This window comes from Mixophyes fleayi, chromosome 6 (genome assembly GCF_038048845.1).
Source record: "Mixophyes fleayi isolate aMixFle1 chromosome 6, aMixFle1.hap1, whole genome shotgun sequence".
NCBI classification, from domain to species: Eukaryota; Metazoa; Chordata; class Amphibia; order Anura; family Limnodynastidae; genus Mixophyes; species Mixophyes fleayi.
This window is the reverse complement of record NC_134407.1, coordinates 54,856,896-54,882,308: the sequence shown is the minus strand read 5'-3', so window position 1 is coordinate 54,882,308 and position 25,413 is coordinate 54,856,896. Positions and strand designations below refer to the sequence as shown.

Genomic DNA, 25,413 nt, shown 5'->3' with positions numbered 1-25,413 from the left:
GGTCAGACGGGAACATTCATGCATATATGGTGGGACTGTGCCGGGATCCGCCCATACTGGGCAGCAGTTCTTGCTCTAGCCTCAACAATCCTAAATGCTCACATACCACCTGACCCTAAGTACATCTTACTGCCACTACCCATTCCAGACCTCACTAAATCTGTTCACAAACTCTTTAGGCACATCATCAGTGCTGCCACATGTCAAATAGCGGCCTCTTGGAAAAGCTCCACACCACCAACACTCCAGATGGTCTGCAGTCGGATCTGGCACACTTACCAGATGGAACACATTACTAGTGTGCTAAGGAGCTCCTCCGTCTCCTTCTACAAAGTTTGGACCCCATGGGCCATATATCACAATCAATCTCCACTCCAGTTCTAGTGGAAGCTAGACATGGAAAGATATTCCTAAGCAAGCATACTTGTTCTCTTAATGGATGCGTGAATCATTTTTTTTGCTAAGTATTGTCCCTAAAAATTGCCCTTCACTACGTGTCTGTAGTTATAGCAAGTAAGAACTATTATGTTAAAGCTATATTACCACCAACAAGACTTACCAAGGTGCCTCCCCTCCCTGCAGTGATTTTTATGGGGGCTCTGCCAAATCCATAATACAGAACCAGCAAATCAATTTTGTTTGTCAACTTTCCAAACCACATTCTATTGTGGCTTGTGATGGGCCATCTACTCGTCCTCTCCGTCCCCTATCTGTTCCCCTACCCGTAAGAGTAACGGGGCAGCCCTCTGGGCTCCGGCTAGGAACACTTCAGTAAAATCTCTTATTAGATGGCTCTGCAGCTTTAAGGGCAAGTGACTTAAGACGTTTCACTAAGTGTAAGTGATAAATACAGTTTAAATAAATGTAGTTAGTAATACTTTTCTACTTCTATTATTTTCCTGCAATTGTCCAGTAAAGAATGCACTTATAGATTATTCTGAAAAAAACCCTATAACTCGGCAAGCATGCATGTGATACAAGTGATCATACAAGTGATCTGCGTCATATTGCTGTCCTTCCAGGGTGAAATTAAATATCATGCAAATAAAGTAAAGAGACATTACCAAATACCTTACAAAAAGAGAAAATGGTATAGAGCTTACTGTTTATTTCCTAGCAATAACTGTTGAACATAAAAATTTCCTGGATGTACACAAGGGGCCTGATTCATTAAGAAAGTAAGGCAAAAAGATGAGCACGTTTCGTCCTGGACAAAACCATGTTACAATGGAAGGGGTGCATATTAGTTTATTATTTTGCACATAAGTTAAATACTGGCTGATTTTTCATGTAGCACACAAATACTTGATAACTTTATTTGTACACTGACATGTAATGTTGACCTAAGACATGCCCTTCCACAACTATAAATCTGTCCCCGCATTTTAAATTTAGCTCCCCCTCCAATGCAGCATAATTTTGCCAAGGTTCAGTAATTTTTTTTTTTACTTTCCTTAATGAATCGGGCCCAATGAGCTTTGTTTTCCAAATGGACAATTTTTTTTACAGAATGCTTTTTTTTTTTTAAACAAAAACAGCAATCTCTGTATTTTAGTACAAAAAAAAAAGATGTCACTTCAACACGAGTCTGTACTTTATACAGTGATTTGAAATGAGTTGTGTGCTCATCAGTTAAGGAAGTGTGAATGGGTTTGCACATATTTAGATGTACTTTTCACCTTTAACAGATCCAATATTCATGCATAAACGCCTCTAGAAATCTTTAGGAGATGTCACAAGCCAAATACTCATGAACTGCAAGTTTACAGTAATGTACAAATCTAGCTGTTTTTGGGGGAAAAAATATTGTGTGACATTTGAACCATACAACATAGTACTAGTGTGAGGCTTTAAATTAAATCATGGAAGAGTTAGTTACTGGTTGTTCTGAAAAGATCTTGTAATAGACTTTGCGTATATATTTCATAATCCTTTTTCTAAGTCCACAGAAGGTGCAGATTAAAGCACATGTATAACATGGGCTGTAAGGCAGCAGATGGGAGTTGGAGGCACTGCCTACCTCCCAACATTCACGTTTTTTGAATCAAAACATGGAGGGTTGTGGCCGTGACACATGGGGGGCATCGGAGAGGTGTGGCCGTGACACACGGGGGACATCGGAGGGGTGTGGCCGTGACACACGGGGGACATCGGAGGGGTGTGGCCGTGACACACGGGGGGCATCGGAGGGGTGTGGCCGTGACACACGGGGGGCATCGGAGGGGTGTGGCCGTGACACACGGGGGGCATCGGAGGGGTGTGGCCGTGTCGCATGGGGGCATCGGTAATCTAAATGATACATACAGCATTTAACTATTTAGTTATTAAAGTCTTGTGGGCAAGAGAGCATGTGAGAAAAAAAGCTGTTTGGTATGGTAACATGTTTGAGAAAAGTTGGTGGGTAGAGGGCCATTTAAAAGAAAAGCTGCTGGGCAGGGCGACGGGTGAAAAAAGCTGGCAAGTGCAACTAGGGCAGGGGTGCATGTGAAAAGCTAGTGGGCTGGGGGGGCATATGAGGAAAAAATGGTGGAACGTGTGACTAAAGCTGATGGGTGCGGGTAGCATATGAAAGTCTAGCTGGTGGGCAGGGGTCATGTGTGAAAAAAGCTGGTAGGCAGCGGGGGATATGTCAGTATGTAACAGAAATCTAACATTCAGAGCCTCCCATCTAGGTATCCTGCGTTGGCTCCTGGGCAGCAGTGAAGCCTGGACAGCATTCTGCGTCAGACATCTGGTCATCAGTGCATCTGGACTGCAGCCTTACCAGTCAGCCAAGAGGAGGCAAGAGTTACTATTTTTATTTTACAAATGTCAAGTGTGTGAGGTGCTAGGACGTGAGAATTGGGGGGAGGAGGGGCGGTAGGCTAGGGTGTTGAGAAACCTTGCACTGGCCCTGTATAAATATTAACAATAAGTAGCTCATCACAGGAAGTAAATAACCTATGAGGTGTCAAAACCTTTATCAAGAAGTGAGAACATTTCTCTGGATGCCATGGGACTTTTATAACAGTGATAACATCTTGCCATTTCCTACAAGGCCAATTCATCAAGATGAGGGAGCCAGAAGGCAGTAGGATGAATCAGTTCAACAGAATGAACTATTACGGAATTGAACTGACTGACAAACTCTGTCGCTGGGCACAGAAAATGCATAGAGCCATGTGCTGTAAAGATTGGATGGCTTTTTCCATAAATCAAATAAATATACCAGGTCCAAGGAGACTTTGTCCTGATCTTTTACAACACGGCTGGATAAAGATAAACAAGCATTGGACATATGCTGTTGATGTAAATGATATTTTGCTGTGAGCTTCTTTTACAGATTTATTCTGTCTTGCTATCTCTCCCATGTATCCATCTGCCATTTCCCCTCAAATAGCAGGATCAGAGACATATGGTTTCCTGCATAAATATCATGTGAATCTGCTTCTTCTTAGCGTATTATTTTGCCTATCAAGTACAACATATTCCCTTCCAGTCCTGAGAACAGAAGACGTAATGATGGTTGTATTCCATTACTGTGACACTGCCGAGATGTTGTTCACTGATGGCCAACAATCTACTGCCAGGCTAATACAGGAATGTCTGATACATAATCCATAACTAAACTAGGAGAGGAATGATACTTTTCCACTACAGACATAACTAACATAATCTGACTACAGCTATTTGTGTGACATTACTGGTTCATAGAAAACATTTACAACATACACAGTTACAACAGGCCATGGTGGCTATTGGTGACCTGCAAGCTGAACTAAATGAGTGATACACCCAACATAAAAAACACAAAAGCTGCTTGAGTTGGAATTGAATAGATCTGACTTTGTATGAAGCAGGCAGTTATGCATATAGAATATATGCAGATATATGCTCTTATACTTAGGCAGAATAATGCAGCTGGCCTTAAGCCACAAAAGAACAGTATAGGGAAACAAATGCACATTTTCTTGCTGTTATGGTCAGAATGAAAGGATTCCACAATGCTCATAGATAGATAAATTATTAATGTAACAAGAAGTGTTCATATTGTACACTGCAATAATACAAATACTTGCATCAGACGGTGTAAATGATATGAGTGGCATTACTTTAATTGCTACAACGGGAATCAGAATGGATACAACAATCGCTGTGCATGCTTTAGAAGCTACATCATATAAAGTATATGTCCTCTGCTCCACTGTAGGGTATAACAATGGTCAATGCGGCTAAAGAGGAATTTTATTTACTAACAACAGGGATATACAGGTATGCTAGGATACTGAATTCTGATCAGTGTTCCTTGCTCTACATATGGTCTTGCTAAGGCTGGACAGGTGTAGTATATAAATCACCCTTAAATGTCAATACATTTTACATCTGCTGTTTGATACGTGCATAAATATTTGTCTTGAATTTCTTTGATGTATCACTAAGAAATTGTATATAGGGGATCTAGGGACATGGATGTCAGGCCCAATTAGAAATCAGTTTAGCTATGCTTCATGTGAACACATTACATTTTACGCAGGAAAGAACATATTACATACTATATAATAAACCAATCATCTCAAATGAATCATATGTGAAGGTTTATTGCATAATCCGACGATTGCATGTTACATTGGTAGCCAACAGCTTGAAAGATGAGAGCTCATTTATTAAAAGATTCTATGAAATCCTGAATAAAGGATTTCTGGACATTTAGCTACTAACAACTGAAAACTCCAATTACCAGATTGTGCATTTATTGGAAGTCTAAATCACCAGAGACTGTGTTTAACACACCAAGTATAAATAGGGCAAGAACCTAGCTGCACTGGAAGATATCACCAGATGCATACTAAGTTAGCCACAGGTTAAAGAATTACCAGGTGACCAAAGTTTGCCCCTGAAGAGAATAACTAAAGCAGGAGTGAATGCAAACACACAGCAGAAGGCCACAGAGGTCATCTGTAGATCCAGTTCATCACCTAAGTTATAAACAACATGACCAAATTACCTTCATATTCATCAGTGATGTACAGTGAGGATTCTCCTGACATAAAACCATCTTAAAGTACCTAGAACAGCAACATTTCCATAGCAGGACATCAGCATCCCCTACCCAGGAACCAAAAGCAATGGAAGAATATATCTTACCAGAGGTAAATGACTAGTGAATTACTGTTACTGAAGGTTTGTTATAAACAAAGCATTGCCATTGGTCACTACCTATAAATACACCTTCCTTAAATAAAGAATATATTTCTTTAGCTTAAAATATCTTTGATAAGCCTCTAGTGTGCACAGTGAAACTGCTAGAGAAGAATGAGTAACATGATGCTGGACATTCAGATTTCATCTGTTGAATAAACTGCCACTAATAAAGTGAAATATTTGTAGGATGTAAACAATATCAACAAGGATTTAAATTGCATTTTGAAGCTCTAGAGCCCTCAGAAGTATAGTAATCACGACAACAGAGGAAGAACAGTTGACTAAATTGTGTAGACTATATCAGTGGGGTAATGTGTGCACATGCCATACCTGGACGGTATACTATACTTTCCCACTTAATTTTAATTGGGACTCCCCTTCACATTATCTGAATTAATCTATTGATTATGTAACTATATAGTCTAGACTGCCCAGTACAAGATTTCCTTCAAATTAATATTTTCATTGTATTGAGGAAGCATTGCCTGAGAGACATTCACAATAGATCATTTTCTTCTTGGATTGCCAAACATGGACAATTATATGCCTCAATTACATTGACAAGTGAAGCAGGCCATTTATGTATTGAAAGTAATGAAACTCACAAGTGTCTTGCCAGCAATGGGCACCACACCTTAGCAAATAGAGGTTTTAATGCATTGCAGAGCAGTATATATTATATATATATATATATATATATATAATTGAATTTTGCGGCATTGCAGTGGCACTTCACTGTATCACAGCTTAGAATGAGGACATCTTTTGAATCCTTCCTTCCCACTTACATCAATGTCTTCTGCAACCTTTTATATTACACACAACAAAATAGGCATCGCCTACTTCACTATGACACACATATATCGCTATCTCTCACTAGAATATATATATATATATATATATATATATATATATACACACACACATACACACACATAAACATGTACATACACACACATGTACATACACACACATATGCACACACATACATATACACACACATGCACATACACACTCACCCACATATACACGCACACATACATACACACACACGCACACATTCCATTCCTACCTTGGAGCACTTTGTCAGGACCTCTTCTTTAAACTGTAAGAACCTCTCCTGGATTTCTTGCTGGTTGAGAGCGAAGGACAGAAAGTGGGTGAATGGCTGCTTTTTCCGAAATGTCTCTGCTAACAGTTCAATGCGAGTTCTTGCAGAAATAACCCCATTGCGGTGTTGCCCTGTAATTACTAAAACAACATATTTGACTTGTGAGTCCGATGCAAAAATATTTGTGACCAGTACAATTTACAGTAGATCATCCTAGTCCCTTAATCTTCTTATTATATAGTTTAGATCATGGCCCTTTGTCAGTATCTCATAGAGGGTCACAGCCTGAAACATAAAGAGATAAGTAATGATGTTTAATATTATATTAAGATAAAAATATTCTCCTCCACTGTATTTACTCCGGATTGCTAGTGAAGCCGAGAGCCTTTGTTGGCAGCCGCACCAGTGATGCCTGCGATTGAGTCTAGAGCTGAATATTGCGCTCATCTGCCTTTTGTCCATACTACCCTCTATATGACCAGTAAGATCAGAGAGGCAAACTGTGCTGTAATACCTGAAATACATAATAAATGGGAGGAGCACCTTGTGCCAGTACATTACTTTACTAAAGGGGCCACACACTTGCTGATCCTGGCCCTCAAACCAAGAGCATGTGTTTGGCCGAATTACAAAGTAGAATCTGGTCTTACAGCAGGTGCATTTCTATATTGGTCAGAGTGTGTTTTATTCCTGCTAGATTGCACAGGCTGAGGCGCCATTGTATTTCTCATTGTCCCAAATGTAATGCACCCTCTAGCACTTTTTGGTATACATGTACATGCCTTCTGGAGATCGGTATGGCGATGCATCTAGTCTACCTTAGATGCTGCCCCTGCTCTGTGTCCGTGAATCTGTCCGTGAATTTAGTAAGCCATTGTTTCAATTTAACCTCACTTGCCAAGGTGATCATAGCAATGGGGTGGATGGCACCAAAACCTCCCAGTGTTCCTGTTTGGATTGCCCTGGTAAATTATGTCTGAAAATGCGAAAGATTTATGTACGAGAGTAGGGAGGCCCTACACAAATATCATAAGGTGTGGAATCCTTGGCATGAGTCTAATTTTGTCATCCATCTTCACCAGGATGATGATGGTGCAGGAGTGTGACTTGGAGTCCGCTTGACTGCCCCCACAGTGTTTCTTCTCCTTGTTCTGGTGTTATCTTCCAGTCCGGTCCAGTGCTGCCAGGTTATTATAAGAGTTATTGTACTGGGAATACTGCTGTTTTATGGTTGACTGCTGCTCTTCTCTTCCAAAATTGAGGCCATCAGACTGAACATCTCCTCCTCCCCTTCTCCCGCCACCCTCATCGCTTCACCTCCCCCCATCAACCAACTCTGGTGCTCCTTCAGCCCTACAACCGGTGAAGAAGTTCGCTCCCTTATTCTTTCCTCTCCACCCTCTACCTGCCCTCTCGATCCCATCCCCTCTCACCTCCTTCGCTCTCTTTTTCCTACTGCCTGCTCTTACCTAGCACATCTTTTCAACCTATCACTCTCCTCTGGTGTAGTACCCTCCTCTTTTAAACACGCTCTTATCTCTACTATCCTCAAAAAAACCTAATCTTGACCCCACCTGTCTTGCTAATTATCGCCCTCTCTCTCTTCTCCCCTATGCCTCCAAATTACTTGAGCGAATTGTCTGCAGCCGCCTAACCAGGCACCTCATGGACAATTCCCTTCTTGACCCTCTCCTATCTGGCTACCGCCCCCTCCATTCTACTGAAACTGCCCTGGCCAAGGTTACTAATGATCTCCTATCAGCCAAATCCAAGGGTCACTTCTCTGCTCTCATCCTCCTTGACCTCTCTGCAGCCTTTGACACCATGGACCACCCCCTCCTGCTGCAAACTCTTCTCTCTCTCGGCCTCTCTGGTTCTGTCCATGCCTGGTTCACCTCATCCCTCACTAATCGCTCCTTCTCTGTGTCCACGTCTGGTTCTTCCTCCTCCCCCTACCCTCTCCCCGTAGGAGTCCAGCAGGGCTCTGTTCTTGGCCCTCTACTCTTTTCGCTCTACACTTCCTCCATTGGTGCTCTCATCTCCTCCTTCGGTCTTCAGTATCATCTTTATGCTGATGACATTCAACTCTATATCTCCTCTCCTGATCTTTCCTCCACCCTTCTCGCTCGGGTATCCGACTGCCTCTCCGCCATCTCCTCCTGGATGTCCGAGCTCTTTCTCAAAATCAATATCTCTAAGATTGAACTCATTGTCTTTCCTCCGCCCAGACTTCCATACCACCATGACCTCTCTATTGTCGTCAATAACACCACCATCTCCTCTGTCACCCAACTTCGCTGCCTGGGTGTCACCCTCGACTCCTCTCTCTCTTTTGCCCCTCACATTCATTCCCTTGCACAATCCTGACGCTTCTAACTACGCAACATCGCCCGCATCCGTCCTTTTCTCTCTCAGGATGCCGCCAAAACTATCATCCAAGCACTCATCATCTCCCGCCTCGATTATTGTAACCTCCTCCTCACTGGCCTCCCCCACTCCCGTCTCTCCCCCCTCCGCTCTATACTCAATGCGGCCGCAAGACTCATCTTCCTCTCACGCTGCTCCTCCTCTGCCTTGCCTTACACTGGCTCCCCTTCCCCTACAGAATCCTTTTCAAACTCCTCACCACCACTTACAAGGCTTTCTTTAACTCTACTGCCCCTTATATCTCTAACCTCCTCTCCATTCACACTCCTGCCCGCTCCCTGCGCTCGGCCAACAACCAGCGCCTCTCCTCCACTCTTATCACCTCTTCCCACTCCAGAATCCAAGACTTTTCCCGTGCAGCCCCCCTTCTCTGGAACGACTTCCCTTGTTCCATCCGTCTCTCTCCTACTCTGTGCTCTTCAAACGTGCACTCAAAACTCACCTCTTCCTCAAAGCCTACCAACCATGTACTTAACCCCCATCTCCTCCCTTTAGCTCGTCCTCCCTTCTCTCCTCTTGCCTCAACTGGCTCCTCTTGTGCCTGGTCTGTTTACCCTCCCTTAGGATGTAAGCTCGTATGAGCAGGGCCCCCTCCCCTCCTGTCTCCATACCTGTTCTTCCGCTCCGTCTTTACTGCATATGACTGGCCGGAGTTTCTGAAGTATTGGTACTTTTTGTTCATTGTTCTGTATGGTTTCCCCCTGTATAGTCTACTGTTAGTACTGTGTGCGGGGCTGCGGATACCTTGTGGCGCCCAACAAATAAATGATAATAATAATAATAATAATGTTGGAGGAAGCCCAGTATTCAGACTTGATTGGATATATGTGACGTGTATATTCAGTTGCTATGATATGTTCTCACGGCATTGGTTATGGTTATAGCTAGACCTGTCTATGCATAGCCAGTTAGCTAGGCATTATAGAGTTTGTCTATGTCCTTTGTTTGTTGTGAAAAACTCAATAAAAATACTTTACTTAAAAAAAAAAAAAAAGAAGGAAAAAAAGAAGATAAAAGTAGAATCCGGTCATTGAAGCCACATCTGCGGCTCTGGTCTGACTTTAATGAATGTGTCTTCCCACCTACTGATTTCTATGGGATCTGCATCTTCAGTTGTTTTGCGGCCACACACTCTGTGATATTGGGTCAGTTGTGCAATAGCGTCTGTAAAATTGTAGTGTGTGGCCAGTTTAAAGGTACCCACACATGTACCAATTCTATGAATTTTAATTTAAAGATGTCTTCTCAAGCAAACTTGTAATTAAACTATTTAAACACATAACATGATCTAAATCTGACAAGCTGGATATAGTGATCACAAGAAAAATCACTTAATTAAGAGTGTTCAAGCTGTCCACATACATAGTCATACAATTGTTTTTAAGTACTGGGTGATCAAAATTGGACAATGCTCTCTGAGACATCTACTTGATTATCACTATATGTGACTTTTGGTATTATTTGTTTTATTATTGAATTATTAAAGAAGTGCACACTATCCCAAAAGGGACGGCTTCGTGGGCAGGTCCCTCAGATATGACAGCCAACAATCAGATTTGTAGTAATACCGCCTGTAGTAACATGATTTGTTTAATACAAGTAGAGATGGAACAAGTGGTTCTACCATCGCCCAGTTCCCACTCTCTCATGACGTCGCTTAGAGTAAATGATTATTAATGATTGTAGAGTGATGAAACATGTCTAACTTGAGAAAAACTAATATAAACAGGGCTAAATGAGAATTTTTGCTGGATATCATCTAAGGATGTCTATAATTGTGAGATTGTTAAACAAATATAACCCCTGCTTGCATCCATAGTTTGAAGTGAAGGGTAGAAGATCCTGGTAGAAACTCTGGTATGTCCCATATAGGAACAATAGGCAGACTGCAGAAGACAGGTTAAATTGGAGTATACAAAAGACCCACATATTTAAACAAAATTTAAGAGAAGGAATGGTATGGAGTTGGGGTGGTCTGTTGGACTTCAATATCCAGCCAGGAAATGGTATTATGGGGTGCAAGGGTAACAGCAGCTTTTTGAGTGTAGACAAGGAGGTTCTTGGGGGTTTAGCATTCCATACAAATGTGGAAAAAGCTAATTGAACGTCCTTAAACGCCTCATTTGGATCGCTATCAGGTAGGATTTGAAAAAGATATAGCATTTTTGGAATTAGATTTGTTTTGATCACTATAAACCTCGCAAGCCATGAAATAATGAACCCTCTCCGGGATGATCTGATTTTATCCTGGTAATTAGTCACATAACCTTTTACAATCGGATAGAGCTAGTATATCGATCACTGCTCAGCTCCTAATGTGAATTATATGTGCGCATCCTGCAATAACAGTGGCTCATACACAGTGAGGTTTCCTAATGATACTCACAAGTTCTTCAAGACAGTTACTGTGTACCAAGCTGCACAGCTGCTGGACTTGTATTCAATGGAAGTTCTAGTACCACTGTGATATGCTGCACAGCTGCTAGACTTGTATTCAATGGAAGTTCTACTACCACTGTGATATGCTGCACAGCTGCTGGACTTGTATTCAATGGGAGTTCTACTACCACTGTGATATGCTGCACAGCTGCTGGGCTTATATTCAATGGAAGTTCTACTACTACTGTGATATGCTGCACAGCTGCTGGACTTGTATTCAATGGAAGTTCTACTACCACTGTGATATGCTGCACAGCTGCTGGACTTGTATTCAATGGAAGTTCTACTACCACTGTGATATGCTGCACAGCTGCTGGACTTGTATTCAATGGGAGTTCTACTACCACTGTGATATGCTGCACAGCTGCTGGGCTTGTATTCAATGGGAGTTCTACTACCACTGTGATATGCTGCACAGCTGCTGGGCTTGTATTCAATGGGAGTTCTACTACCACTGTGATATGCTGCACAGCGGCTGCCAGCTCTACAAATGCCCATGAGTACAACAGGCATAGTATAGCCATGCAGTAAATGCTAACCAACCATGACTTGACCAGAGCATCACTGTCTTGTTTTTATGACCACATTCACTATCCCCCACCGACAGCTCAAAATCTAGGCTACAAGAGACAATACTGCTACTATCAATAACTGCACTATCAACAGCGTCACCAAAAGTGCTATTAAAAAAAATAAAAAAAGGGAATACTTTAGAAAATGCTTATTGTTATAACACACATTTAAATAGGTATGCAAATCAATGAAATTTAATTGATGCCAAATTAATGCAGAGAACGCATGACAGCAGCAGACGGAAGATAATTATACTTTTAGTGCTGACAGCACAAAATTAGTTTCTTTGCAAAACAAAAAAAAACATTTTTCTACAAAAACACTAACTTGTGATTATAACTGGACCGTGTTATACTGATTTTATAAAACTGGATTAAAAAAGATCAGTGGAAACTTTTTACTGGTGTGATGGCTCCTACTGAACGGTTATTGCTGAAACAATAAAATCCACCAAATCATTTATTAAAAACACTGGTGGATGGGAGATTTTTTCCTAATTGAATAATTTTTTTCTGTGATTAAATATGCAACATTTTGCTTTGTCTTACATTTTTACAGCTTAATCAAAATTTAAACAATTTCTATCTGGAGAAATGTAGCGAATCGCATGTAATAATTTAGAACATTTATTTTAAAGTTTCACTTAATTGCTTTCTGCATGACCTACATAACAAATTAGTACAGAAGCCTCATACATCAACATGTGTGCTTGCTGTAGATAGTGCAGAAACTGAATAATCTTCATAATAGTCTGCTAATGTTCTCATCCACCTCATCATTTACTGCCGATTGACGCAGCTCTCAATTTCATAGGATATTTTATGCGAATGTCAAAAATCATACAGGATATTATGTTATCGACGTAGAGTGAAATGCAATACAATATGCTACTATAATCAAAACTGCATCGACAGACCAATATAATATACTACTGTAACACCTTGAACCCAACAACAGGCTGAAAAGGCAAGAGAGGAAATACACCATGAGCCTAACAAATAGATTCATGTGTGATGTTATTCTGCCACCAGCTGGTGAAACATTGAACATATGGTTCTCATACAGCAGTCTGGTATTTAAGCTACAACACTGCCAATAGGGAGCGAGGAACCCATCAGTAGCCTGAAAGACCAGAATACAATGTGAAGCCCAACAATGGGCACTTATCGTATATAAAGTATACTACACACCAACGCATGGCTTTGCAGTGGTAGGTTGAGCACTGTTCCATGAGCTTTCCTGATCAGGTTAAGTGATTTTCATCAATTTAATTGGTTTTCTTTTTTTAACTTAAATCAGTCATATTAGGCAAATATAAATATTTTAAATTATATTGTATCTATTATTTTTTTTATTACTTAAGCTACACATTTGTTGAGTCAGGCCTGAATGCAAAATACCTTGACATTGGAAATGCTAGCAAATATTTAACTTACAAATGTGTAACATAGAAGTGTAATATGGAAAAAGAGTAGCTCAACAATTAAACCACAGCTAAGACATGCTGAAGACCCCAGTTCGATTCCCGACGAGAGCACCTGGTGACATTTGTCTCTGTGTGTCCCAAAAACTAGGCTGAAAGCCCAATTGGGTTTTTCAGCCACTCAGAGTGTATATCATTATTGCAGGCACTACATAGAATCAATAAATACAGAGTGTGTAACTGCAGGGGGAAGCAGTGGGATTTTTCCTTGGTTTATTTCAGTGACATAACCACCTTACACCTTGTACAAACTGGGCAGAAGCACAAAAGGTACAAATAAATCTGAGGATTTTATCACATTAAATGTTATAAAAGCTTGTACGTGCCCTACTGCAACTTTTACTACATTTTTCTCTAAATCTTCCTAATGTGGTTCCTTATGTGCTTTTCTTTGTGTGAGCATAAATTTATTTTTATTGCTTTGGGATATGACCCAGTTTCGCAGTTACATTCAGAGAATAGCTTTTTATCTTATTTATTTATATAGTGCCCGAAGCGCTGTACAGGGAATGGTCACACAAGTCCCTGTCTACATTCTCTACCACACTAACAATACCAATACCAGTATGTTTTTGGACTGTGAGAACAGGAGCACCAGGAAGAACCCCACACAAACAATGGGAGAACATACAATATACATATATAGACCAATTTGATTGCTTATATGAAAATATGACTGAAATCTGGGATGGAAGCATCATCATCAGATATTTATTTAGCGCCACTGATTCCGCAGCGCTGTACAGAGAACTCATTCACATCAGTCCCTGCCCCACTGGAGGGAGAGGGAGAGAGGGAGAGAGGGAGAGAGGGAGAGAGGGAGAGAGGGAGAGAGGGAGAGAGGGAGAGAGGGAGAGAGGGAGAGAGGGAGAGAGGGAGAGGGGGAGAGAGAGAGAGAGAGAGAGAGACAGACTAGGGTCAATTTGATAACAGCCAATTAACCTACCTGGTATATTTTCAGAGTGTGGGAGGAAACCGGAGCACTCAGAGGAAACCCACGCAAACATGGAAAGAACATACAAACTCCACACAGATAAGGCCATGGTCAGGAATCGAACTCATGACCACAGTGCTGTGAGGCAGAAGTGCTAACCACTGAGCCACTGTGCTGCCCCTAACCAAGAAGCAGGAAAGAAAGAGCAAAATATTTAATAAAGTTTGCACAATGGTGTGCACGAGCCAATGAATCGATCTGAAGTTGGAAATCACTTTAACGCTGTATAACAATTTCAGACACAATTTCAAATTTAAACTCACCAATTTCTCCTTCCATCCCCTGTCTGGGAATATTGATAGAGGTACGAGTTTCTGATTCCAGATTTCTCTTTGTCTCCCCTTTCTTACCTATAATGTATCTGTGGAATAAAGACAATCAGGAAGAAAATATGAAATACATTTTGTAAAAGTCACTCTCCTGAAATCAATAATTATGATGTTCATAAATCAGATAACAATGTGTGCTTTCAATGAGAAATATTATTTACAGGATTTGAAAATGTGTAGGTATGTGAATATGGCTGGTACAGTTTATTCAGAGTGCAGCACAAATTCCATCCACTGCAGTGAATATTTATAAAACATCTCATGTTGCAGTAAGCAACTAGTGAACATTAATGTGCAACAGCTGCTAAAGCTGTAAAGAAAAGTAAATACATGGACAATAACACACACACACATATATATATATATATATATGTAGTGAAAAGCGTGCAAACAGATGGCTCCTCACACAGGTTTCAGCTGAACCACTTAACGTTTATGTACTTGTCAGATAAACAGTCTTGGCAGTGTCTTCAGCAATCAAATAAAATCATTCACAGAAATAAACAGTCACATAGCCCTAAACACTGGCTATCACAGGTAGGTCCCTAACTAGTCACTGGCCACTTTTTGTCACCAGTCTCCCACCTACAACACAAGATAGCTATTTATGCCTACTCCCCAGCACTACTCTAGCTGATTCCTTGATTGCTTAAACCCAGGTGCTCCACCTGGTCTCCTGTGGTGGATGGGTGTGCGTGTGCAGAATTAACTTTCTCTGCACCTATAGGCTGTGGTTTCCCAGGGAAATCACCACTCTTTCCTCTAGTAGAAGGTGGCAAAGTATCCCAATCGCCATATATATATATATATATATATATATATATATATATATATATATATATATATATATATATATATATATATATATATATATATATATATTTATTATTTTTTTGACACAAGCACCCTTCTGGTGATGCACACACAAACAACTTCTTGTTGAACCAACGGTGCTTTTATTGTTCATATCACATATAGAGAGCACTCTTTTTGCCAGGATGACACCAGTTAAGTTGACACTAACTAGACACAGTCCTTCTGTCTAGACACCGTCCACTATTTGGCATCAGTCACCCTGAACAAAGGAAAAGACAGGTTTATATACTTAACATTCCTCCCAAAGCCCTAGTTTGATGGACAGTTGACACTCCCACCTTGCCTTGTTCTGTAATTACTATTCACTGCAGACACACCTGTCCGCTTTGCTGTTAGTTGTGGAAAAGACACTTTTAAACCATATCAAAACATGTAAGTTAAATCACAGTCTATAATATTATTTTGTCATACCTATGTCCTCCCCTTTATGAACTAGGTACACTGCTGTTTAAGTATGTAATGTCTGCAACCTCGCTGTGCAGGCTGTCAACTGAATATGTAATTCCTGTCCTAGACTACTCTCTTTGTCGTTTATATCTCTCTCTAGATAGATAGATAGATAGATATACACATACACACTATATGGACAAACGTATTCAGACACTTGACCATTAAACAAACAGGGACTGTTGACATTGTATTCAAATACATATACGTTAATATGGAGTTGGTCCCTCTTTTGCAGTGATAACAGCTTACACTCTTCTTGGAAGGCCGTCCACAAGATGTTGGAGGGTTTCTGTGAGAATTTGTGCCCATTCATTCTTAAGAGCATTTATGAGGTCAGTCATTGATGTTGGACGAGAAGACCTGGCTCGCAATCTCCATTCCAGTTCATCCTCAAAGGTGTTCGATGGGGTTGAGGTCAGGGCTCTGTGTGTGCCAGTCAAGTTCTTCCACACAAAACTCATCAAACTATGTCTTTGTAGTCCTCCTTGCTTTGTGCACTGGGGCACAGTCATGTTGGAATAGAAATAGGCCTTTCCCAAAATGTTGCCACAAAGTTGGAAGCATAGCATTGTCCAAAATAACTTGGTGTGGTGAAGAATTAAGATTACTCTTCACTGGAGATAAGGGGCCTAGGCCAAACCCTGAAAAATAGCCACATACCATTATCCCTCCTCCACCAAACTTCATAGTTGGCATAATGCAGTCAGGTAGGTAACATTCTCCCGGCATCGGCCAAACTCAGACTCGCCCATCTGACTGCCAAAGAGAGAAGCGTGATTCGTCACTCCACAGAACACGTTTCCACTGATTCACAGTCTGTGTCGGTGTGCTTTACACCACTGCATCCGATGTTTGGAATTGGTGATGTGAGGCTTACATGCAGTTGCTCAGCCCTGGAAACCCATTTCATTAGACTCAGGCTGCACAGTTTCCGTGCTTATATTAATGGCAGGGGAAGTTAAGAACTCTTCAGCTATGGAATCAGCAGTGCGTAGGGATGAAATTTCATGAACCGTCTTATTGCAAAGGTGGCATCCAGGCTTGAAGTCACTGAGCTCTTCAGAACGATCCGTTTTGTATCACAAATGATCGCAAATGGAGACTACATGGCTAGGTGCTTGATTTTATACACCTCTGACAATGGGTCTGTTTGAAACACCTCAATTCAATAATTAACAGGTGTGACCAAATACTTTGGGGGAGGGGGCAGGAGGAGAGAGAGAGAGGGAGAGGGAATACATAGTGTTCGTTCTATAACACATTGTAAATGATAGTATCTTTCATTTCCTGACAGGATTGCTTTCTGTAACCAGATATTACTTTAACCTTCCTGATCACAATATGTTGCCATATCTCAATATATAAACTCTAATGTTAGCAACTATATATTGCAGCAGTTATTTTTGGGGGGGAGGGGGATTGGCCTATTTACAGCTCTAAGGATATCAAAGTTGTAAACTTAGTTCACTTGGCAGAATCTCTCAAAGACTGAGACGGTAGAAATCAATACTCATTTATAAATCAAAAAGGTGAAACACAATAAGCATAAACTCACTTAAAAAGTTGACTAGGAAGATCTATAGAACACTGGAATCCCTTCTCCGTTTCCTTCACCATGAAATCATCACAGGGTTCATCTTGACACTGCATGGATTCTGCAGAAAAAGACATTATATTTATACATGGAGCCCATATGAATACATGGTAACAGATAATTAGTGCCTGTGTTCAATATGTCAGATGCAGCCCTTACAGAACAATCCAAAACATTTTACCTCTGTAAAAATCATCCTCTTCCTCATTCTGATAGGAAACCTCTCGGACTGTGTTCTTCCTGTATATACGCCCTCCAATGTTGATCAGTGTAGGACGCAAAACTTCCATTGTTCAGAGGAAACTGGAATGTGAAACGCAAGAGATGAAGTCACGAAAAACATCAGCAAATCATCTATTTATGCCTAGGTATACTAATGGTTTGTAATTTGTACAAAGCCCTTCATATATGTATTACTGACATAGTAACGTTAGGAATTGGCTTGTAGCTCCAAGCTTCTGAAGAAATGGTGTTCTTACTATGGCACAAACAATTCACTAGACCTATCAATTTTTTACTAACATCATTTGGCTACCCTTAGCAATAACTCTCCCTGTTTGAGCAGCACCATCTATTTGTTTTGTGACCTCACCTTTTACTGACTGTGTTGTCCTCTGGATAAGCAGTCAATGATCTGAAAGCATTGCCAGGGACTAGTAAACGATTAAACAAGGGCTTCTTCAAAAATAACTTAGCATTCCATATTTTTCTTGGTCCAGCAACATTCAACCAGAGCCTTTGGAACTGGCGGGACTAATTTTAAAGCTGTGCTGACGCATTCTATTGGTCGTCAGTTGAACTGTCAAACCTATCAAATACTGGGCACAGTTTTAAAAATGGAACCATTTCCCAGTTTTAAAAATTATTTGGAATCGGAGTTTAAACAGAGAATAGGACAGCCAGTGAAACGTTTATTAATTGAAGGGTGCGTTTATGTTCTTATATTATATATATTTTAGATTTTTTTAAACAAGGTCTCACAATTTCAGCCATTGCACAATAAAGAAACGTGCTGCCATCAAAAACTCTCCATCAGACTAGAACATCATTGGCAAAAAATCTATCTACTACTGCTATTGAAAATATCTAGACACTGGTCATCTTTACTCAGACTTCTAAACTGAAACGTCAACTTCTGACGATCATCCCAACCTGCCCGAGGATATTGCTTCCTACTTCAAGGATAAAATTAACAAGACCTAATATTAAATTGTATCCTCTTTCCCAAGCAATAACTTGCTAAATTCCTTTCCCACATCCTTGGACACCTATTCAATACCACAAATGGAGAAGAAGTATCCACTCTCTGCTTCTCCTCCCACTCCACTACCTGTCCACTCCACCCTCACAAATGATTGCTGCCTATTGCGCTCACTGCAGCCTTAACTATCCATAATCGCTCTCTTTCTCTCTCTCTACTGGTATCTTTCAATCATTATTCAATCATGCAGTATGCAGTAATTAACCCTACTCTGAAAAATATTCTGACCCGAACACTCTCTCAGAATATCTTTCCATGCACCTCCAAGGCTTGTCTACACTTGCCTCACAATTCCTTTCATCATACAACCTATTGGAGCCTCTTCAGCCAAGCTTTCCTCCCCAACACTCCACAGAGACTCCACTATTAAATATAAAGGCCATTGCTCACTTTTGATTCTCCCGATCTTTCTGCTTCATTTGGAACTGTTGGCCACTCTCTCATCATACAAACTATACATTCCCTAGGTCTTCAGGACATGGCTTTATCCTTGTTTGCATCCTACTCAACCGCTCCTTCATTGTTTGTGTCTCTATATCTACCGTCTCTCCACTTCCACATCAGTTGAATGAAGGATACAAGGCTTGATGCTAGGCCATCTATTGTTCTCTACCTATACCACTAATCCTGGAAAATAAATAAGCTCCTTTGGATTTTAGTATCGCCTCTATCCAGATGATACCCAAATGTATCTATCCCCTCCAGATCTCTCACCATCTGTATTAGCCTGCGTTACTGAATGTCTTTTTGCCATTTCATCGTGGATGTACTCGCTCCACCTAAAACTCAATTTTTACAAACTGAGATGCTAATATTCCAAACAGTCAACAGAAGCTGCCTTCCTGATGCCTTTATATCTGTGGACAACACAAAATTAAACCATCCCCTGAAGCTTGCTGCCTAGGTGCCATCCAAGCTTGATACAGTCATTTGTTCCCCACCTCCAATCTGTAACCAAATCCTGTTACATTCTTCTAAGAAACATTTACAAAACATGCACATATGTCATACAAGACACTGCAAAAACTGTAATTTATGCACTCATCTCCCGCATTGACTATTGCAATACCATCCTTACTGGTCTTCCTCTAACCAAACTTTCACCCTTACAATCTACTGTGAATATAGTGGCAAGAATAACTTTCCTTGCAAAACATTCCTCTGCTGTTCCGCCTCATCAGTTCCTACATTGATTGCCTGTATTTTACCGATTCAAATATAAAATACGTACTTCTAATTACATACAAAGCCATCATCAAACCTGCAACAATATACATTTCTTCCTTTGTCGCAAACATTCTCCCATCTCGACTCATCCACACTACACTACCTGCTCCTGGTTACAGCACTTTTTGGGGGGGCTGTACTCACACTGTGGAATTCCCTCCCACATACAACCAGATCCTAACCTTGCCTCCAAGAGTTCCCTAAAATCAGCTCTTTAGGCAAGCTTACTAAATTCCTCAGCCACATTCTTAGGGGGGAATTCAATTCCCCCCGAATTTGCGTTGTGTTAAAACTATTACCGTTATTAAGGTAGTTTTAACCTGGCTTTCTGCTCAGCTGGCGTTGAAACTACCGTAATAATGGTAATAATGCACAGGCCGCGTTACTTTTACCCGTAACGTGGCCAATTGAATTCCCCCCTTATAATCCTAACTTTTCTACCTAATTAACACTACAATTAATCTACACAGTGCACTCAAACTTATATTTATTCTTCTTCCATATTACAAAACCATCTGACTGTTGACTAGATCACATAGCCCCACTAAGCACTTTTTCCATTGTTATCTAGCTGGGCTAATATATGCCACTTGTTTATGGCACTTAACCTCATGAATCAAACTCACATTATCCTACTTCTTTGTCTGTTTGTTAATACCTATTCTTGTGTGTCCCTAATTGTAAAGCATTGCTGACCACGTAAACAATAAAGTATATTTTAGGCATTAGTGAGCCTCTGACCTATATATTAGTACCCAACTGCAAGGGAACAAAACAGACGAGGATGACCACTGCACAGAGACTCCAGGTACAGTATTCCTACCTGCCAACGCCACAGGGGACTGGTTGATTAATTTCCTGGCCTCAATCACAAGGTTAGACATTTACAAATGACTCTCTGCATTTGCAGTTCAGGGGGTATATTTACTAGACTGCGGGTTTTAAAAAGTGGAGATGTTGCCTATACCAACCAGATAGTTATTTATTCAGTACATTCTACAAAGTGACAGCTAGAATCTGATTGATTGCTATAGGCATCATCTCCACTTTTTAAAACCCACCGTTTAGTAAATATACCCCTAGATGTGTGTTATGTCCTTTCTTGCTTTCACAAAAATAAAAATTAAATTAAACAGAAAATATATATATATTTTTTTTTATATAGTACCAGTTTTGGAGTTTGCTGTGGTGGTATAGGGGACACTGTATATGTAAACTCGTAGGTTTCCAAACCAGTTCACAATGACCTCCAATGGTTAATGTTTTACCGATTACCTCACAAGTGACTACATATTCGTAAAAGATACAAATGTGTTACAAATAATTTCCGCTGAGGCATTGTAATACAATCTGAAAACAGCATCCACACGTGTGTTAGGCCTGTGTTATCCCCTCTATTTGAGCTGCATTCCGTTCAACTTACATTCAAGAATGGACCTCAATCACAAGTTCTGTGATCGCAAGGGCTGCTCACACCATATTCACCTTGTCTTGCTCCCACACATACACACATTTCACAATACATTTTTTGTACTGTCTTGAAGAAAAAAAAACACCACCAAAATAATAAAGCAAAACATCATAAACACTCCATTATATTCAGGCAATTTCACATTGTTGAAGACCAAAACCATAAAATATGATGGTAGACCAGTGTTTAAATGAAGGTAAATAACTCTGCCTGTATTGTCATAAAGTAAACAATCCGAGAGGACTATAAACTATATAGACAATACCAGAGCCCAAATAACCCACAATAAAGTCATTTGCTTCAAGGATTTTCTCTCAATGATTTTATGGCAGATACTTATACACAGTGTTTGTATGCTCACCTGTAGGTGGTTTCTGTATTTTTTAAAGGCTGCCGTATGTGTAATTGAAAGACACATTACAATTTACAAATGAACATCAAATATATGTATTTGATGTTTACTAACAGATCCATTATTAGTTAGCTTACTTAATCTTCCCAAACAGAAAACCACTAACTACAGGAGCTCATTTAGCTTTTCTACTTGAACCTAAAAATAGACACAGAAAATCCGCTCTTTATGCATATGAATATATATATGGAACCCGCTGTATCATTTACCCAACATCAAAAAATTCAAAGTTTGAATAGCCAATAGAACTGGGACTTTGCATTCAGTACTGTTGGGTGAATAACACAGTAGAGGATGGGTCCAATACACAGCCATATACAGGGGAAACAAGTTTGTCCTAACAAACAGGATGAAGCCTTTTATAATCCGGAGACATTTACAACTACCTCTTGGTACCTCTAACTGGAAAACTAAATTGGGAGGGTGCTATTAAGAAAACTAAAAACTCATTTATAGGAGGTAGACAAGAACATGTGGCGTAAGCATTTAAATTAGTTTGTTTTATTTAATAAAGCCTCTAAGGATTATTCCTTACATCTATTATTAAATATTAACGGACTATGGAAATATAGTTTTGTGGACTTTATTTTTAACTGCAATTTAATTCAACTGAGAGACTAATTTATATTAATAAGCCCCTGGTTTTGATTCCACTCACAGATGATCAATATGAAATTCCTATTGAAAGTTTCATACTATAATACATCTTTAAGTAACCTTGCTGTCAAAACTGCCACTCTAGTGAAAGAGTGTTATAAAGAAGATAACATCACATGAAATTAAGCGGATTATATTGTTGATTTACTAATATTTAGGTGACAATTTGCACTGAACCACTTCAAACATTTTAGATTTCATCAGTCTACTGAAAGTGAGGCAATGAAAGCAAGTGGCTGGTTAATTGCTATAGCTCCTAGGTTCCCAAACTGTGCGCCGCGTCTCCCAGGGGTGCCGTGGACAAGAAGAGAAAAAAACAAAACAAAAAACAATTTATAAATTTGGCGACCCAGCATCCTCCTCCCTTCTCACTGAATGTTGGGCGTGATGTCATTACGCCCGACATTCAGTGACAAGCGGCAGGAGAGAGGATGCTGTGTCCCGGGCCCTGCCGGATTGGTACGTTTTTGGGGGGTTTTTTGTGTTTTTTTTTTCTCTCTTCCTGGCCATGGCGGGATGCAGAGGGGGCAAAACAAGGATGCAGAGGGGGCACAGCGAGGATGCAGAGGGGGCAGAGTGTGTGGATGCAGGGGGGGGGGGGCAGAGTGTGTGGATGCAGGGGGGGGGCAGAGTATGTGGATGCAGGGGTGGGCAGAGTGTGTGGATGCAGGGGGGGGCGGCAGAGTGTGTGGATGCAGGGGGGGCAGAGTGTGTGGATGCAGGGGGGGGCAGAGTGTGTGAATGCAGGGGGGGGCAGAGTGTGTGGCTGCAGGGGGGGCGCAGAGTGTGTGGATGCAGGGGGGGCGCAGAGTGTGTGGATGCAGGGGGGGCGCAGAGTGTGTGGATGCAGGGGGGCACAGAGTGTGTGGATGCAGGGGGGCACAGAGTGTGTGGATGCAGGGTGGGCACAGAGTGTGTGGATGTAGAGGGGGCACAGAGTGTGTGGATGCAGGGGGGGGCACAGAGTGTGTTATGTGCAGAGGGGGCACAGAGTGTGGAGAAGGAGGGCGGCAGAGTGTGTGGAGATGAAGGAGGGAACAGTGTCAGTTAGCTGTAAATTATTCTTTGACAGAAATCTAATTGAAAAAAATATCTAAAAATATTATTTTCCCTTGGATTTATGTGTATTTTTGCATACAACTAAATAAATATTTCTGTCCTGACCTAAATACTTATTAGGTTTTTTGACCCAGCTACTTATAAAACAGGACTACTCGCTTAATTATTTTGGAGGGGTGCCTTGAAAAAATTATGGAGACTCCAAGGGTGCCGCGAACTGCAAAAGTTTGGGAACCACTGCTGTAGCTTAATGGAAGCTTGTAAATGTTCCCTAGAGTCCACTGCTGCCACACCATCCTCATTCCGCAGCGCTGTACAGAGGATATTTGTCACTCACATCAGTCCCTGCCCATTGGAGCTTACAGTCTAAATTCCCTAACACTAGAGCCGTAACTTAAAATTTTGGCGCCTGGGGCGAGAAAGAAAAATGCCTAATACACACACACACAAACAGACACACAGACTTGGGTCAATTTGATAGCAGCCAATTAACCTACTTGTATGTTTTTGGAGTGCGGGAGGAACCTGGAGCACCCGAAGGAAACCTCCGCAAACACGGGGAGAACATACAAACTCCACACAGATAAAGCTTTGGTTGGGAATCGACTCATGACTCCAGCACTGTGAGGCAGAAGTGCTAAGTACTAAGCCACTGTGCTGCCCAGACAACTGAAATGTGTATGAACTACTCAGATACACAGTTAACTATAACCCTGCAATCCAAATCCATGGCTCCATTTAGCAAATCATGTTGAGATGAATGAATCGAAACTTTGCATCATTGACTCTTCGGGTTGCTGTGCTCGGATAGCTCATAGGACCCAAAGCCTCCTCTCAGAAAGACATGTGGGGGAAGTGTGAGAAGCTCTCCCCCACTCGTGGCATGTGGGAGACTCAGTACATGTGGATGCGGTGGTCGTTTGTGGGCTATGTTTACATTCTAGAAATTAAGGGTAACCCCTTTTAATGGTTGGACAGACACACATTTAGCCCTTGAAATATATCAGGTTCCAAAGTGGAGACCATTACAGTTGGCATGTCTGGTATATCAGGGACAATAAATTAATATTAAGCATCCTGGGTTCCTTTATTTGCAAAAAGACATTTTGTGTAAGCAGCCCTCCATTCAAAACTTAGGAGACCCCAATACTTTAACATGATGTCATCTTTAGCAAGGAACCGGTCAGAACCACATTTTGAATCATTAAAAATGCTGTGGTGTTATTATAAAAAATGGATTCATAAGTTTGTATCCCGTGACTCCATTGCAGTTGTGGAACTATAATTCCATCCCTGGAATTGTAGTCTCACAATTGATAAAAGTCACATGGTGTTTTACCAGTAACTACAAGGTTATAATTGGGCTTTTAGTTCTACATAACTTGAAGAATCAGACTAATCTGCTATAGCACTAAGAAGAACTAAATGCAATTATAATATCACTTAACAGAACAAGACTAACAATGACTGGTAAATGAAATTAGTAACACAAACACCCCATGTTTTCAAAGAAATACGTACCCGAATAACTAGTTTTATGTAGTTTTAAAATTAAAATACATATATGTTGTAGATGTCTCACATTTATAAACCTAGTCAGACCACGTTACCCCTTTTACACACTAATAACCCCCATACATGCTCACCGACTAATGACACATTCACAACGTCACCTCCTAGAGCCGGAATCTAATGAGAGCATCCAACCCTCGGCTGAGGCTAAAGGCGCACCACGCCGCCATATTTGTTTCTGGAAAATCTCCCTTAGATGACCTACAATGTAATACAATAGTTTAATTTGTACGTTTCAACTGTGTAATGCTATTATACTTTACTATCCAGTTTAATCTGATCGGTTAATAGTTTAAT

At 40.8% G+C, this 25,413-nt stretch overlaps 1 protein-coding gene across 6 annotated transcripts in view; it reads right to left on the bottom strand.

The window, feature by feature from the left end:
• Positions 1-25,267, bottom strand: part of ASCC1 (activating signal cointegrator 1 complex subunit 1) — a 172,495-nt gene extending 147,228 nt beyond the window's left edge. For 5 of the 6 annotated variants that reach the window (XM_075215194.1, XM_075215198.1, XM_075215197.1 and 2 more), the window contains exons 1-5: positions 25,191-25,267; positions 17,639-17,760; positions 17,419-17,518; positions 14,472-14,569; positions 6,254-6,432 (exon numbers count right to left, since the gene is read on the bottom strand). In XM_075215194.1, coding sequence (XP_075071295.1) covers positions 6,254-6,432; positions 14,472-14,569; positions 17,419-17,518; positions 17,639-17,747 — 486 coding nt within the window. In that variant the 5' untranslated portion in view covers positions 17,748-17,760; positions 25,191-25,267. Of the gene's footprint in view, positions 1-6,253; positions 6,433-14,471; positions 14,570-17,418; positions 17,519-17,638; positions 17,761-25,065; positions 25,085-25,190 lie in introns of those variants that run through there. The other variant, XM_075215195.1, reaches the window with a different exon arrangement.
• Between the last annotated feature and the right edge of the window lie 146 nt (positions 25,268-25,413).